General features: G+C 53.4%; 2 protein-coding genes across 2 annotated transcripts in view; both read right to left on the bottom strand.

The window, feature by feature from the left end:
- SLCO2B1 (solute carrier organic anion transporter family member 2B1) overlaps positions 1-18054 on the bottom strand; it is a 238989-nt gene that overhangs the window by 57252 nt on the left and 163683 nt on the right.
- The window catches only part of POLD3 (DNA polymerase delta 3, accessory subunit), a 52675-nt gene continuing 49845 nt past the window's right edge, over positions 15225-18054 (bottom strand). Inside the window, exon 12 of the mRNA XM_071756259.1 lies at positions 15225-15359. Coding sequence (XP_071612360.1) covers positions 15319-15359 — 41 coding nt within the window. The 3' untranslated portion in view covers positions 15225-15318. The remainder of the gene's footprint in view (positions 15360-18054) is intronic.

The raw sequence follows: 18054 nt of genomic DNA, 5'->3' as shown, positions 1-18054 counted from the left end.
CTTCAGGCTGATCCACAGCTGGAACAGGGACCAAGGGAAGGGTGTGTGGGGGGTTTCTCCATCCTTGGAGAATCTCAGCCCTGAGCAACCTTCTGCAACTTCAAAGCTTGGAGCCAGAGGTTGGACCAGGGACCTCCTGGGGTCCCTTCCAACCTGAATTACTCCGGGATTGTGTGCTCTGGGATGGATGACAAGTCACCATCAGAAATCTTGGCTCTGCCTCTGGGATCTCAGGGTTTTTTTACGTCAGAGCCAGGCTCAGCTGAGTCAAAACACATCTCCAAACTGTACCTCTCCAGACCTGCCAGCTCCCACTCACGTCCTTGGCTCCTGCTGTTTTCCATTGCATGGGATTTGCTGTCATGCAAAATATCTGCTCTCACCTTCATCTGCATGAAAGGGCCCCCTGGGAGCTCAAAGGGGAAACCAACACCTCCTGGCTGCATCTGCAGGAACCTGGGGCTGGTGAGGTCCCTGCTCAGGTCCTGGGGTCAGCATCATGGGGCACTTGAGGAAAGCATCCCCAGAACCATCATTCTGGGGGTAATCGTATCATTGGGACACTTTTATTTAAAATCTGGGGTGAGGGTGGCTGCCTTGGGAGGTGAGGTGGTGGGTGAGCAGGATTTGGGACAGGAGCAAGAGATGAAGGAGGAGGAGAAGGAGGAGGATGAGAAGGTGGAGGAGGATGAGAGTCAGGTCTGCTCTTGGATAGAAGGATAGATTCCAAATCATGGAATCCCAGAGTGGTTTGGGTTGGAAGGGACCTTCAGGCTCATTGAATTCCAACCCCTGGATGTGCAGGGACCCCTCCCACAGCCCAGGTTGCTCCAAGCCCCATCCAACCTGGGCTGAGACACTGCCAGGGATGGGGCAGCCACAGCTTCCTTGGGCACCCTGGGAGAGGGGCTCAGCACCTGTGAATTTGCTGCTGATGGACTCAATCCCCTCATCTAAGTCATTGATAAAGATATTAAACCCAACTTGGTTGGATGCTCCTCCTCGTGGGGCCCCAGAGCACCCAGCAAGGCAGAGACCCCCACCTGAGGGGGCTTTCCAGGTGCTGAGCAGCTGAGCTGCAGTGGGAATTGGATCCTGATCCATGGCAGAGCTGTCCTGGTGGCTTGGAGCCTCATCCAGCACCCTTGGGATGGGTTTGGTTCTCCTCCACAACCTTGGTCCCAACCCCTTGTCCCTCTTCCACCATCCCCATCTCCTGGGGGAGATCTTCTCCTCCTCTAGGATGGGGAAAAAATGGATTTTTAAGAGAGTGGCCACGCTAAGGATACATCTGGGAATGATCCCTGGGGGTGGAAGTGGGGAAAAAATGGATTTTTAAGAGATTGGCCATGCAAAGGACACATCTGGGAATGATTCCTGGGGTAGGGGTCCTGCTTGGCCCAGGAGGGGTGGTCTCCACCTCCCAAATGGTGGCTGTGGTTTGTTTGCAACAAAAAAATGAGGTTTTTTTATGGTGTTTCTTGGCTGAGGACTGGCAGGGGATGGAGCAGGCTGTGCTTTTGGGGTGGTGGTCCCCCAAGTGCTGCTTGGGGAGATGTTTTTGGTCCTGTTGCTGCCATTTCAGGCATCTCCCATTTTTTCCATGGGATGAAGACACCCACCTGAGGAAGGATTCATCCTGCTTGCCTTCCAGGTCCTTCTTGGAGAAAGCTGGAGATGTCCCTGTGGGTTTGCATGCTGGAATCCCATCACTGGTTCCAAACCCAAAGCTTTCATCCCAGGGGATGAAGATCCTGAGCCCCCAAATCCCATGGCTGGGAGCTCCTCCTTGCCTGTCTCCACATCTCTCCTATCCTGGATTTCACACCGGGGTGGTTCTTCCCCCAGTGATGGTTGGGAGGTGCAGAAAGCATCCAGGAGAACTCCAGGAGAACCTCTGACCTCCTCTGGATGAGGCTTGGAGCCTCGTCCAGCACCCTTGGGATGGGTTTGGTTCTCCTCCACAACCTTGGTCCCAACCCCTTGCCCCTCTTCCACCATCCCTATCTCCTGGGGGAGATCTTCTCCTCCTATAGGATGGGGGAAAAAATGGATTTTTAAGAGAGTGGCCATGCTAAGGATACATCTGGGAATGATCCCTGGGGGTGGGAGTGGGGAAAAAATGGATTTTTAAGAGATTGGTCATGCAAAGGACCTCCAGGCACTGCTGGGATGAACCCCAAGATATGAAACCCCCAGAGCAGGATGGAGCAGGAGGTCTCCAAGAAACCTATTTAGGTGGGAACTGTAGGCAAGTCCCCCCCCTGTCCCCCTCTACCCTGGCAGAGTCCATCAAAAAAAAAAAAAAATTTATGTTTTTTTTGATTTTTGTTTTCCTGCCTGGCTCTGTGGCTGCTTTTTCGTGGTGCCAAGTGCCCCAGGCTGCAGTTTGCACCAAAAAAAACCCCCAAAACCTGGTAAAGCAGAGCTCTGCTCACTGGTGGGGGTCCCAGGACAAGTGGGGTTTGGCAGAAGGGTGCAAGGAACCTGCTGAGGTTCCACCAACCCCCCCCAGGCTTCCATCTCCTGTCCCCTGGCAGGAGGAGCAGGACAAGGAATGGAAACCTTGTCCTCCTGCCAGGATGCTGTCAGCACAGCCCCAGGGGTCATGCAGACACCAGGCTGGGTTTTTTCTCCTTGGGGTTCTTCTCCTCACCCCACTGATGGAGCAACCCAGATGTGACCATGGAAAAGTGCACGTTGTCCTCCTCCCCCCTTCCATGACATTCCTGGGAAGTCAGGAAGACCCAGTTACACAACTGGTGAAGGTTTTAAGATGTGATGAGAGCTGATGAGGTCACGAGTGAGCTCTACCTGGGTCAAGAGGTCCCCAGGGGAGAACTGGAGATGATTTTTGCTGATTGCCAAGATGGATTTGTTGGCGTTTGAATCTGAACCCTCAAATCAAAGAATTTCTTCCCAAGATCTCCTCTCCATCTCCCCTCTTGCAGCTGGAAACCCTTCCCCCTCATCCCATCCCTCCAGGCCCTTGTCCAAAGTCCCTCCCCAGCTTTCCTGGAGCCCCTTCAGGCACTGGAAGCTGCTCCAAGGGCTCCCCAGAACCTTCTCCTCCTTCTCCATCTCCTTCTCCTTCTCCTTCTCCTTCTCCTCCTTCTTCTTCTCCTTCTCCTTCTCCTTCTCCTTCTCCTTCTCCTTCTCCTTCTCCTTCTCCTTCTCCTTCTCTTCCTCTTCCTCTTCCTCTTCCTCTTCCTCTTCCTCTTCCTCTTCTTTCCTCTCCTCTCCTCTCCTCTCCTCTGCTCTCCTCTCCTCTCCTCTCCTCTCCTCTCCTCTCCTCTCCTCTCCTCTCCTCTCCTCTCCTCTCCTCTCCTCTCCTCTCCTCTCCTCTCCTCTCCTCTCTCTCCTCCAGACTGAACACCCCCAACTCTCTCAACCTGTTCCAGGCTCTCCCCACCCTCAAATTCCAGAATTTCTTCCCCATCTCCAACCTCAATCTCCCCTTTCTCTCCAAGTTTTAACCCATTTCCCTTCTCCTCTCCCTACCCCCCCGTGTCCAAAGCCCTCCCCCAGCTTTCTTCATAGAATCAGGAGGGATGAGACCCCAAAGTGGGCTCTTAAAAAGCCCCCCAAGTTTCTCCTTTTACCACACAACAGAAAATCACAGAATTTTCAGGCTTGGAAGGGACCTTCAGGATCACTGAATTCCAACCCCTGGATGTGCAGGGACCCCTCCCACAGCCCAGGTTGCTCCAAGCCCCATCCAACCTGGGCTGAGACACTGCCAGGGATGGGGCAGCCACAGCTTCCTTGGGCACCCTGGGCCACCAGGGGCTCCCCCAGGTGATGTCCAGGTGTTTGTGACATGATGTCCCTGGGGTGACCGTGGGGACAAAATGAGCTCTGTGCATGCAGAGCCCTTGGGACCAGGGGGTGTCTGTGTGTGTGTAACAATGCTGGGGACAAGGGGACACCCGTGGGCATGTGGGGACAAGGTGACATCCCTGTGTCTGCAGTGACCATGGGGACAAGGTGACATCCATGGGGGAGGGGTCCCTGCACATCCAGGGGTTGGAACTGGAGGAGCTGGAAGGTCCCTTCCAACCCAAACCAGTCCGGGGTTCTCAGATTGTTCCAGGGTCACTGCACACCCATGGATGTTACTTTGTCCCCAAGGACACTACATACACATGGACATCACCTTGTCCCTAGAGTCCCTACACGCATGGGTGTCACCTTGTCCCCAGGATCACTGCATTCCTATGGATGTCACTTTGTCCCCATGGTCACTGCATACACATGGATGTCACCTTGTCCCCAGGGTCCCTACACACACGGCCATCACCTTGTCCCCATGGTCACTACACACATATGGATGTCACCTTGTCCCCGAGTACATGACATAGGTGTGGACATCACCTTGTCCCCATGGTCATCACATACCCATGGATGTCACCTTGTCCCCATGGTCACTACATACCCATGGATGTCACCTTGTCCCCAGGGTCACTGCAGACACATGGATGTCACCTTGTCCCCAGGGTCCCTACACACATGGCCATCACCTTGTCCCCATGGTCACTACACACATATAGATGTCACCTTGTCCCCAAGGACATGACATAGATGTGGACATCACCTTGTCCCCAGGGTCCCTACATAACCATGGATGTCACTTTGTCCCCAGGGTCACTGCACACCCATGGATGTCACTTTGTCCCCAAGGACACTACGTACACAGGGACATCACCTTGTCCCTAGAGTCCCTACATACGTGGATGTCACCTTGTCCCCATGGCCACTACATACCCATGGACATCACTTTGTCCCCATGGCCACTACACACCCATGATGTCACTTTGTCCCCATCGTCACTGCAGACACAGGGATGTCACCTTGTCCCCAGGGTCCCTAGACACCTGGCCATCACCTTGTCCCCAAGGACATGACATAGAAGTGGACATCACCTTGTCCCCAGGGCCACTACATACCCATGGATGTCACTTTGTCCCCATGGTCCCTACACACGTGGCCATCACCTTGCCTGAGGTCTCCACCCACCACTCCACCTCCAACCCCCTGAAGCCCCCCCACCCCTCCAGCCCCACTGCAAGGGAACTCAGCTCCCACAAATCACAGAATTAGGGAATAATCTGGGTTGAAGGGACCTCTAAAGGTCATTTAGTAAAACCCCTGCAGGATCAGGGACACCCTCACCCAGCTCAGGGTGCTCAGAGCCTCCTCAAGCCTCACCTTGAATATCTGCAGATGACATGGAGGTGACACCGAGCTGGGGGGAGTGTGGATCAGCTGGAAGGCAGGAGGGCTCTGCAGAGGGACCTGGAGAGACTGGAGAGTTGGGCTGATCCCAAGGGGATGAGGTTCAACACAAGAAGCCCATGGGGAGCTCCAGGCTGGGCAGAGAGTGGCAGAAAGGGAGCTGGGATTGCCAGGAAGCTGAAGAGGAGGCAGCAGTGTGCCCAGGTGGCCAAGAAGGCCAATGGCATCCTGGGCTGGCTGAGGAAGAGCGTGGCCAGCAGGTCCAGGGAAGGGATTCTGCCCCTGTGCTCAGCTCTGGGGAGGCCAGAGCTTGAGTCCTGTGTCCAGTTCTGGGCCCCTGAGCTCAGGAAGGAGATTGAGGTGCTGGAGCAGGTCCAAAGGAGGCAACTGGGCTGGTGAAGGGATCCAGCAGAAATGCTGTGAGGAAGGGCTGAGGGAGCTGGGGGTGTTGAGGCTGGAGAAGAGGAGGCTCAGGGGAGACCTCATCACTCTCTCCAAGTCCCTGAAAGGAGGTTGGAGCCAGGGGGGGGTTGGGCTCTTTTCCCAGGCAACTCTCAGCAAGACAAGAGGCCATGGTCTCAAGTTGTGCCAGGGGAGGTTTAGGTTGGACATTAGAAAGAATTTCTTGATGGAGAGGGGGATCAGGCATTGGAATGGGGCTGCCCAGGGAAGGGGTGGATTCTCCATCCCTGGAGCTCTTTCAAAAGAGCCTGGATGTGGCACTGAGTGCCATGGGCTGGGAACCACGGGGGGAGTGGATCAAGGGTTGGACTTGAGGAGCTCTGAGCTCCCTTCCAACCCAGACAATTCTAGGATTCTGTGATCTCCAGGGATGACACCTCAACCCCTTCCCTGGGCAACCTCTGCCAGTTTTCCACCCCCCCTCCTGGTACAGAACTTTTCCCTGACCCCCAACCTAAACCTCTCCTCCTCAAACCCAAATCCATTGCCCCTCTCCCTGGCACCTCACCCCTCCTCTCCATCCCTGTACCCGTCCTTCCCAGCTCCTCTCAAAGCCACCTTTGTGCTTCCCAGCTCTAGGATTTTAATTGGAGTCTGGTTACAGCCTGGGCAGATGTGGAATGTATTTCTTAGCCCAGGTGGAATAAATCCATTGCCATAAAAATCAACCTCACCCCCCCCCCCCCATCTCTGTTATTAAATTCTCTCCTCTAAACAGCTCAGTAGGAGCTTCACACCCACCCCTGCCTGCACCCCCTCCACGTAAAACCTTCTCAAGGTGCTTAATGAGCTTTAATTTTATGATCACCTCCAGCTTCTGGGCCTGGTGCAGGTTTCCAGCTACTGGAGGAGTTGAGGGAAAGGGGTGCAGAGTGCCAAGGGGGACCCCAAGATGAGAAGTGGTCACCCAAGGGGGTGGCTTTGGTAGGGGGGGGGGAGCTGGCACCAAGAGGTCACCCAGGAGATGGGGGCTGGGGGTGTCAGAGCTCAGTGCCAGCTGCTGAGGGACCCTCATGGGCAGGGACAGGGATGCTCATGGGCAGTGGTCCCCCCACCAAGTCTGGAGTCCTGTGGGGATCTCTTCACACATCCCCCAGACTAAAGGGGGCACAAGAAGTGTCTGCAATGTCCCAGGGACATTCCTGCTCTTCCAGGTCCCCTGCGGTGCAGGAAGAATTCCCTTGGGAATCACAGAAGGGTTTGGGTTGGAAGAGACCTTCCAGATCATCTTCCAACCCCCCCTGGAGTGATGGGATGGGGGGGATGGTTTCAAGCTGCATGAGGGGAGATGGAGATGAGATCTGAGGAAGAAATTCTTGAATTTGAGGATGGTGAGAGCATGGAACAGGTTTCCCAGAGAAGCTGTGGCTGCCCCATCCCTGGCAGTGTCTCAGGAGGGGGGTGCTGGGGACTGGGGGTGTCAGAGCTCAGTGCCAGCTGCTGAGGGACCCTCATGATGTCCCCAGGGACAGGGATGCTCATGGGCAGTGGTCCCCCCACCAAGTCTGGAGTCCTGTGGGGATCTTTTCACAGCCCCCCCACATTAAGGGGGCACAAGGAGTGATGGGATGAGGGGGAAGGGTTTCCAGCTGCAAGAGGGGAGATGGAGATGAGATCTGAGGAAGAAATTCTATAATTTGAGGGTGCTGAGCCCCTGTCCCAGGGTGCCCAAGGAAGCTGTGGCTGCCCTATCCCTCGTGATGTCCCCAGGGACAGGGATGCTCATGGGCAGTGGTTCCCCCACTAAGTCTGGAGTCCTGTGGGGATCTTTTCACCCCCCCTAAAGGGGCACAAGAAGTGTCTGCAATGTCCCAGGGACATTCCTGCTCTGCCCAGGTCCCCTGTGGTGCAGGGGGAATTCCCTTGGGAATCACAGAAGGGTTTGGGTTGGAAGAGACCTTCCAGATCATCTCCTTCCAACCCCACATGGAGGGATGGGATGAGGGGGATGGTTTCAAGCTGCATGAGGGGAGATTGAGATGAGATCTGAGGAAGAAATTCTTGAATTTGAGGATGGTGAGAGCATGGAACAGGTTTCCCAAGGAAGCTGTGGCTGCCCCATCCCTGGCAGTGTCTCAGCCCAGGTTGGATGGGGCTTGGAGCCCCCTGGGCTGTGGGAGGGGTCCCTGCACATCCAGGGTTTGTGATGGATGAGACCTTCCAGATCATCTTCTTCCAACCCCTCATGGAGGGATGGGATGAGGGGGATGGTTTCAAGCTGCATGAGGGGAGATTGAGATGAGATCTGAGGAAGAAATTCTATAATTTGAGGGTGCTGAGCCCCTGTCCCAGGGTGCCCAAGGAAGCTGTGGCTGCCCCATCCCTCGTGATGTCCCCAGGGACAGGGATGCTCATGGGCAGTGGTCCCCCCACTAAGTCTGGAGTCCTGTGGGGATCTTTTCACCCCCCCTAAAGGGGCACAAGAAGTGTCTGCAATGTCCCAGGGACATTCCTGCTCTGCCCAGGTCCCCTGTGGTGCAGGGGGAAATTCCCTTGGGAATCACAGAAGGGTTTGTGATGGATGAGACCTTCCAGATCATCTTCTTCCTACCCCTCATGGAGTGATGGGATGGGGGGGATGGTTTCAAGCTGCATGAGGGGAGATTGAGATGAGATCTGAGGAAGAAATTCTTGAATTTCAAGTTACAAGAGGGGAGATTGAGAGGAGATTTTAGGAAGAAATTCTTGAATCTGAGGGTGCTGAGCCCCTGTCCCAGGGTGCCCAAGGAAGCTGTGGCTGCCCCATCCCTGGCAGTGTCTCAGCCCAGGTTGGATGGGGCTTGGAGCAACCTGGGCTGTGGGAGGGGTCCCTGCACATCCAGGGGTTGGAATTCAAGGATCCTCAAGGTCCCTTCCAACCCAAACCAGTCTGGGGTTCCCTGTCCAGGTTCTGGGGGCTGAAATCCCACCCTGTGCACCCCACGCTGGGAACCCCCGGGCTGGAATTTTACATTCCCGTGTAGTCAATCCCAATATTTAGGGAAGAAGCAGCAGTTCTGTCTCGGGTTTAGCAGAACCATCCTCCAGGCAGAGGGGAAAAAGTGCCCGGTCCTGACAGAGAAACCAAAGGAGACCTTCGGAGGGGTTTGTTGAGGGAGTAGGGAAGATTAAAAAAAAAAAAAAAAAAAGAAAAAAACGAATAAAAAAGAACAAAACCCCACAAAAAAAATCCCCAAGGCATTTGCTGCCAAGGAAAACACACTTCCCTAGTAAAGCATGAGTAAGAAGTGGCACTTTTTACAACGTGAAGATAGAACTTTTCATGAAAACACCAAATAAGGCTCCGTGCGAAAGGTGCCCTTGAGTTTGTTTTTTTTTTTAATTTTTTTCCCCTCCTTTTTCTTCCATTTTTTTTCTCCCATTTTTTTATTTCCCTCTCAAGCCTCACACGTGTGTTTCCCCCCTTTTCCCCTCATCTTTTTTTTTTTTTCCCGGACTCTGTTTACAGCTCTGGGTTCCCCCCCCCCCCCCCCCCCCCCCCATTCCCATCCCCACCCGCTCCTGGCCGGGATTCATCATCCCCGTAAGATGAAAAGGGAAAGGAATGGAAAAAACAGGAGCTGCTCTTCTGCGAGACTTTTCTATTTTTAAAAAAGGTTCCAGATTCTCTATTTTCAGCCACCAGCCCAGGAAGCGATGAGGGGGGGGGATGGGGAAAGGGGGGGGGGGGGGGGGAAGGGAAACGATGCGGGAGGAACGAGAGGAGTAAACAAGAGGAGGGAGGGAACGGGAGGGGTGGAAGATGCAGCTCGGAGGGATGGAGCTGGGGAGGGAGGGAGGGAGGGAGGGAGGGAGGGATGGATGGATGGATGGAGGGATGGAGGGATGGAGGGATGGAGGGATGGATGGAGAGATGGAGGGAGGAAGGGAGGGAGGGAGGGAGGGAGGGATGGAGGGAGGGATGGAGCTGGGGATGGATGGAGGGAGGGATGGATGGATGGAGGGAGGGATGGAGGGATGGAGGGATGGATGGATGGAGGGATGGAGGGATGGAGGGATGGATGGAGGGAGGGAGGGATGGAGGGAGGGAGGGAGGGATGGATGGAGGGAGGGATGGATGGATGGATGGATGGATGGATGGATGGATGGATGGAGGGATGGAGGGATGGAGGGAGGGATGGATGGATGGATGGATGGATGGATGGATGGATGGATGGAGGGATGGAGGGATGGAGGGATGGAGGGAGGGATGGATGGATGGATGGATGGATGGATGGATGGAGGGATGGAGGGAGGGATGGATGGATGGATGGATGGATGGATAGATGGATGGATGGAGGGATGGAGGGATGGAGGGAGGGATGGAGGGAGGGATGGAGGGATGGAGGGATGGAGGGAGGGAGGGATGGGGACATCGTGGGTCACCGAGAGCCATGGATGTGGTGGCAAGGAGGGGAGGAGCTGGCGAGGACGGGGGGGCTCAGCACTTCTGGGGGTGCTCAGCACCCAGGGAGGATGCTCAGCATCAAGAAAAGGTGCTCAGCAGCTGAGGAAAGGTTCTCAAGGGTGCTCAGCCCTGAGGAAGGGTGCTCAGCACCCAAAGAAAGGTTCTTAAGGGTGCTCAGCTCTGAAGAAAGGTGCTCAGCACCCAAGGAAAAGGTCTCATGGATGCTGAGCACCTGAGGAAAGGTTCTCAAGGGTGTTCAGCCCTTAGGAAGGGTGCTCAGCACCCAGATGGATGCTCTGCACCCAAAGCCTCCCAGGGAGGATGCTCAGCCTGGAGAAAAGGTGCTGAGCCCTGAGGAAGGGTGCTCAGCACTTGAGGAAAGGTTCTCCAGGGTGCTGAGCCCTGAGGAAGGGTGCTCAGCACTTGAGGAAAGGTTCTTAAGGGTGCTCAGCTCTGAGAAAGGGTGCTCAGCACCCAAGGAAAGGTTCTCCAGGGTGCTGAGCCCTGGAGAAGGGTGTCCAGTACCCAAGAAAAAGTTCCCAAGGGTGCTCACCCCTGAGGAAGAAGGGTGCTCAGCACCCATGGAGGATGCTCAGAAGCCAAGGAAAGGTGCTGAGCCCTGAGGAAGGGTGCTCAGCACATGAGGAAGGGTCCTCCCGGGTGCTCAGTACCTGAAGAAGAGTTCTTAAGGATGCTCAGCCCTGAGGAAGGGTGCTCAGCACCTGAGGAAAGGTTCTCCAGGGTGCTCAGCCCTGAGGAAGGGTGCTCAGCACCCAAGGAGAGGTTCTCCAGGGTGCTGAGCCCTGAGGAAGGGTGCTCAGCACCTGAGGAAAGGTTTTCCAGGGTGCTGAGCCCTGAGGAAGGGTGCTCAGCACCCAAGGAAAGGTTCTTCAGGGTGCTCAGCTCCTGAAGAAGATTCTCAGAACTGAGGTTGGGTGATGCTCAGCACCACGGAGGATGCTCAGCACCCAAGGAAGGGTGCTCAGCACTTGAAGAAGGGTTCTCCAGGGTGCTCAGCACCTGAGGAAGGGTGCACAGCACGTGAGGGCCCCAAGGAGCTCAGCACCCAGGCAGAATGGTCCTGGTGCCCTCAGGGAGCAGGATGGGATGCTTGGATTTTGCACGTGGTACCCAGCATGGGAAGAGCTCCGGGAAAACCATCTCCCAAATCCCAGGGATGCTTTTCCCTCTGCCATTTCCCAGCTTTGCTCCCAGCTCCTGACCTCAGGGTCCTGTGGATGCTCTCTGGGTGTCCTGAGTGTCCCTGAGTCCCATCTGGGCACTTTTTGTGGTGATTTTCTGCTGCAGACATCAAGAGGAGCCTCCTCATCTTGGAGAGCATCACCTCGGGGCTTCAATATGGTCACTGGGCCATTCCCCAGGTGTCACTTGAATTCCAGGTTCCTGGAAGCTGGATGGGATCCCTCGAGGTCTCTGGTCCAAACTCCAAAGCAGAGTTGGCTTTGAGGTGAGATCCAGCTCCAGATTTTTGCCATTTTGCTCCCCCTTTCCAAACTGAGAACTTTTGGGGTGTTCCAGGTCCTTTCCTCCAGCCTTACAGAAGATGAAGTTGAAGAAATTAAAAAAAAAAAAATTAAAAAATCAATTAATTAAGGCACAGAATTCAAGCACAGCTCCTGGTAGAACATGGGTTGGAAACGTCACCTAATGGCACCACCAGCCCTGGAATTTCTGCTGGAACTCAGAATTTCTGGGGTCCTGGAGCCAGGGGAGATGAACATGGACAGAAACACCCAGGACCTTCCTGAAAATGGGGAAAGGTTGGGGATGGGTGGTGAGCTGGGGCTTGTCAGAGGTCAGTGGGACCAGGGACAGCTCTGCCCAGCCCTGGGGTGACACTTGGAGTGACAAAAAGATGGAGAGAGTCTCCTCTTAAAGGTGGTGGGTGCTCCAAAACTCTCCTGGACTTCAGCCCCACTGCCCTTCGTTTAACCCTGTCCTTCAACCCAAACCCAAACCCAAACCCAAACCCAAACCCAAACCCAAACCCAAATCCTGTCCTTCAACCCAAACCCAAACCTAAGCCCAAGCCCAAAACCCAAACCCTGTTATTCAACCCAAACCCAAACCCAAATCCTGTCCTTCAACCCAAACCCAAACCCTGACCTTCATCCAAACCCAAACCAAAACCCAACCCCAAACCCTGTCCTTTAACCCAAACTCAAACCAAAACTCAAACCCAAACCTTGTCCTTCAACCCAAACCCAAACCCAAACCCAAACCCTGTCCTTCAACCCAAACCCAAACCAAAACCCACACCCTGTCCTTCAACCCAAACCCAAACCCAAACTCAAATTCAAACCCAAATCTTGTCTTTCAACCAAAACCCAAACCCAAACCCTGTCCTTCGTCCCAAACCCAAGCCAAAACCCAAACCCAGATCCTGTCCAAACCAAACCCAAATCAACACCCAAACCCAAACCCTGTCCTTCAACCCAAACCCAAACCCAAGCCCAAATCTTGTCCTTCAACCCAAGCCCAAATCCAAACCCAAATCCAAGCCCTGTCCTACAACCAAAACCCAAACCCAACCCCAAATCCTGTCCTTCAACCCAAACCCAAACTGAAATCCTGTCCTTAAACCCAAACCCAAACCAAAACCTTTTCCTTCAACCCAGACCCAAACCCAAATCCAAACCCAAACCCAAAGCCAAAACCCAAACCCTGTCCTTCAACCCAAACCCAAATCAAAACCCAAACCCAAAGCCTGTCCTTCAACCCAAACCCAAACTCAAACCTAAATCCTGTCCAAACCAAACCCAAATCAAAACCCAAACGCAAACCCTGTCCTTCAACCCAAACCAAAACCCAACCCCAAATCCTGTCCTTCAATCCAGACCTAGACCCAACCCAAACCCAAACCCAAACTCGACCCAAACCCAAACCCTGTCCTTCAACCCAGACCCAAGCCCAAACCCTGTCCTTCATCCCAAACCCAAACCCAAACCCAAATCCTGTCCAAACAAAACCCAAACCCAAACCCAAGCCCTGTCCTTCAACCCAAACCAAAACCAAACCCAAGCCCAAACCCAAATTTTGTCTTTCAACCAAAACCCAAACCCAAACCCTGTCCTTCAACCCAAACCCCAAAACAAACCAAATGAACTTGGCTGCTCCCTCCAGCCCCGGGTGGGTGAATCCCTTCCCCAGGGGGCTTGGTTTGGAAGGAAAACAAAGCAGAAGAGACCTGGGATCTCATCCACCTCCTGCCAGGTGCAGAAACCCTTTTCCTTTGGGGCTCTACATGGGAAAAAAAAAAACCCCAAACCTCAAGAAGCAACCTGAAGGCGGGTTCATAGAATCCTAGAATGGGCTGGGTTGGGAGGGACCTCAGAGCTCATCAGCTCCAACCCTTGATCCACTCCCCCCGTGGTTCCCAGCCCATGGCACTCAAGTCCTGAGGATCTCCTTGGAGGTCTCTGAGCTGGGTGGCACAAACAGGTAGAGCAGGACATGGTTGGGGTTCTTGCTGCATCGAGGGGTGACCATTTCATCAGTGGGTTTGACTCTGGTTTCTGGGCAAAAACCAAAGAGAAGCACAAGAATTCATTAAAGAGAATCATAGAATGACAAGATCAGAGTTGATTTGAATCATAGAATCCTAGAATGGGCTGGGTTGGAAGGGAGCTCAGAGCTCCTCAAGTCCAACCCTTGCTCCACTCCCCCCGTGGTTCCCAGCCCATGGCACTCAGTGCCACATCCAGGCTCTTTGGAAATATCTCCAGGGATGGAGAATCCACCCCTTCCCTGGGCAGCCCATTCCAATGCCTGATCCCCCTCTCCATCAAGAAATTCTTTCTCATGTCCAACCTAAACCTCCCCTGGCACAACTTGAGACCATGGCCTCTTGTCTTGCTGAGAGTTGCCTGGGAAAAGAGCCCAACCCCCCCCTGGCTCCAACCTCCTTTCAGGGACTTGGAGAGAGTGATGAGGTCTCCCCTGAGCCTCCTCTTCTCCAGCCTCAACACCCCCAGCTCCCTCAGCCCTTCCTCACAGCATTTCTGCTGGATCCCTTCCCCAGCCCAGTTGCCTCCTTTGGACCTGCTCCAGCACCTCAAGCTCCTTCCTGAGCTCAGGGGCCCAGAACTGGACACAGGACTCAAGCTCTGGCCTCCCCAGAGCTGAGCACAGGGGCAGAATCCCTTCCCTGGACCTGCTGGCCACGCTCTTCCTCAGCCAATCCACAACCACCCCAGAGCACTCAGTGCCACCTTCAGCCCCTTCTTAAAAACCTCCAGGGATGGAGAATCCACCCCCTCCCTGGGCAGCTCATCCCAATGTCTGATCCCCCTCTCCATAAAGAATTTTTTTCCTAATATCCAACCTGTTCACAGCATCCAAGAGTGCTTTGGGTCGGAAGGGCCCTCCAAAGGTGCTGCAGTCCAACCCCTCTGCACTGAGCAGGGACATCTGCAACCACATCAAGCTGTTCAGAGCCTGATTTTTGGGGCTCCCCAGGGACAGAGCCCCCACCACCAAAAGTTTGTGGTTTTTTTGTTTTTTTTTTTTTTTGTGGAGCTCTCTGATTTTAAAACTTCCCCCCCCAGGGCAGCTCTTGGGAGGGATGGATGGGATGAGAGCATCCCCAGGCTTCAAAAGCTGTGACCCACCCCCAAAGCAGCCCCCAAGGTTGTTGAGGAGGTGGCTGGGTGCCCTAAATCCACGCCAGCAGCACCCACAGCCACCCAAGGGTGCTGTAACCCACAAGCCACAGCTCAGGAGAGCAGAGGGGGTGACGCAGGGTGCTGGCAAACTCCTGCTCTCCCCGAGCTGCTGAGGTTTTGCTTCCTTATAAGGCCCTGGGCTGCTCTGGCCAAGAGCTGGCATGGCCTGGTGGGAGAAAAAAACAATTCCTGGGACACCCTCCTGCCCTGCTTGCCTTTTGTTTAGCACCCACCAGGCTCTTCCTTCAGTTTTCTTTCCACTCGAAAAAAAAAAAAAAAAAAAAAAAAAAAAAAAAAAAAAAAAAAAAAAAAAAAGCTGGGAAGCTCCGGAGTGAAAAATGTTAAAGGTGCAATTTTATTTTTTTTTTTCTTCTTCTGCCGAGAAAGCTCTGCCCCATGGGATGGAGGGAGTCAGCTCAGTTCTCTCCTGAAAGGAATGAGGATTTTTTTTCATCCCTAAAAGCAGCATTTCTAGTCCTTTCCCAGGGTGGGGTGCTCCAGGGTGCATCCGTAATTTTGCTCCCAAAATGGGGCAATTTCTTCAGCTTCTCATCCCACTTGGTCCAGAGGGGGAAGCAAGGATGAAGGTGCTGAAAGAAAAAGGAAAAAGAAAAGGTTTTATGGAGCCTGAGCAAAGAAACATCATCCCTGGAGGTATCCAAAAAGCGTGGAGATGTTTGGCACTTCAGGACCTGCTCCAGGGGTTTTATTTGGGGCCGTGGTTGGACTCGGTGATCTCCAAGGTTTTTTCCACCTGTGACAATATTCTGTGATTTATCAGAGAATAATTAATGAGCAAACACCCTCTTTCCTTCTTCAGCTTTTGCCCTCCTGAGCTGCAAACGTGGAAATCAGATTTCTGGATCCCCAACCCCAACCATCAAAACTGAGTCCTGAGCAGAGGGAGTGGGTGATCTCCAAGGTCTTTTCCACCTGGGACAACTCTGTGATTTATCAGAGAATAATTAAAGAGCAAACACCCTCTCTCCTTCTTCAGCTCTTGCCCTCCTGAGCTGCAAACATGGAAATCAGATTTCTGGATCCCCACGAGGAGGTTTTAGACCCCAACCCCACCCCGAGTCCTGAGCAGAGGGTGTGGGTGATCTCCAAGGTCTTTTTCCATCAATTCTGTGATTTATCAGAGAATAATAAATAAGCAAACACCCTCTCTCCTTCTTCAGCTCTTCCCCTCCTGAGCTGCAAACGTGGAAATCAGATTTCTGGATTCCCATTCTCTGGAGAAGGTTTTAGACCCCAACCATCAACAACTGAGTCCTGAGCAGAGGGAGTGGTTGATCTCCAAGGTCTTTTCCCACCTGTGACAACTCTGTGATTTATCAGAGAATATTAAATGAGCAAACACCCTCTTTCCTTCTTCAGCTCTTCCCCTCCTGAGCTGCAAACATGGAAATCAGACTTCTGGATCCCCACGAGGAGGTTTTAGACCCCAACTCCACCCTGAGTCCTGAGCAGAGCGTGTGGGTGATCTCCAAGGTCTTTTCCACCTGGGACAACTCTGTGATTTATCAGAGAATAATTAATGAGCAAACACCCTCTTTCCTTCTTCAGCTTTTGCCCTCCTGATTTGCAAACGTGGAAATCAGACTTCTGGATCCCCAACCCCAACCATCAAAACTGAGTCCTGAGCAGAGGGAGTGGGTGATCTCCAAGGTCTTTTCCACCTGGGACAATTCTGTGATTTATCAGAGAATAATTAATGAGCAAACACCCTCTCTCCTTCTTCAGCTCTTCCCCTCCTGAGCTGCAAACGTGGAAATCAGATTTCTGGATCCCCATGAGGAGGTTTTAGATCCCAACCATCAACAACTGAGTCCTGATCAGAGAGAGCGAGTGATCTCCAAGGTCTTTTCCCACCTGTGACAACTCTGTGATTTATCAGAGAATATTAAATGAGCAAACACCCTCTCTCCTTGTCTCTCTTTAAGCTCTTGCCCTCCTGAGCTGCAAATGGGAAATCAGATTTCTGGATCCCAAGGAGATTTTAGACCCCAACCAAACATCAACAACTGAGTCCTGAGCAGAGGGAGTGGGGTGATCTCCAAGGCCTTTTCCATCAATTCTGTGATTTATCAGAGAATATGAAATGAGCAAACACCCTCTCTCCTTCTTCAGCTCTTCCCCTCCTGAGCTGCAAACACAGAAATCATATTTCTGGATCCCCACGAGGCAGGTTTTAAACCCCAACCCCACCCTGAGTCCTGAGCAGAGGGAGTGGGTGATCTCCAAGGTCTTTTCCCACCTGTGACAACTCTGTGATTTATCAGAGATATTAAATGAGCAAACACTCCTCTCTCCATATCTCTCTTTAAGCTCTTGCCCCTCCTGAGCTGCAAATGGGGAAATCAGACTTCTGGATCCTCACGAGGAGGTTTTAGACCCCAACCCCAACCATCAACAACTGAGTCCTGAGCAGAGGGAGTGGAGTGATCTCCAAGTTCTTTTCCATCAATTCTGTGATTTATCAGAGAATATGAAATGAGCAAACACCCTCTCTCCTTCTTCAGCTCTTCCCCCCCTGAGCTGCAAACACAGAAATCAGATTTCTGGATCCCCATGAGGAGGTTTTAGACCCCAACCAAACATCAACAACTGAGTCCTGAGCAGAGGGAGCAGGATGTGATCCGAGAGCTGGAGCCTGGGCTGGGAGCTGTCCCCACCCCCCACCTCTTTCACCCCCACCCTTGGGTGCCAAAAGATTCCATCTGCTCCTGGCAGGAAGAGGGAACCTTCTCCCTTTCCCCAGCAGCCCCATTCCTTGCTCCCACACATCACCTGGGGACACTCCAACCTCCCCAAGGGGGCATCCAGGGACCTGAGGCCCCCCTGGGGCTGGCAGCCCATGAAATGAAGGAGTCAGGGATGAGGGGGGAAGGGGGGGGGGAAGGGGAGTATTAGATCATGATTTTTGGAAGTCTGAGGTTTGCCTATGTGCTGGTTCTTTCAGACATTAAGTCATTTTCCTGAGGAAGTCTCCTCTGACGTTGATCTGGTTATAGAGGGAGTCGGGGTGGAGCAGGGAGCTCCAGCCCATGGTGGAGGTGAGGTGCAAGAGGTCCAGGACACCACATCCTGTCAACATGGGAATTAAAAAGACTCAAGGGTTCAATTCAACACAGATCCTGACACTTGGAAATGTTCTCACCCCCCTTTGCAGAGGTTCTGAAGTGCTGGGTTTCATGATTCCAGCCCTGGCTTGGACTGGACCCACTTCACCAGTGACACCACGCAGCCAAATGTCACAGCAAGCCCTGGGGGATGAAGGAC

The sequence above is a fragment of the Heliangelus exortis genome, chromosome 1 (genome assembly GCF_036169615.1).
Source record: "Heliangelus exortis chromosome 1, bHelExo1.hap1, whole genome shotgun sequence".
Classification (NCBI taxonomy): Eukaryota; Metazoa; Chordata; class Aves; order Apodiformes; family Trochilidae; genus Heliangelus; species Heliangelus exortis.
The sequence above is the reverse complement of the archived record's forward strand: the minus strand, read 5'-3'. Positions and strand labels throughout refer to the sequence as shown.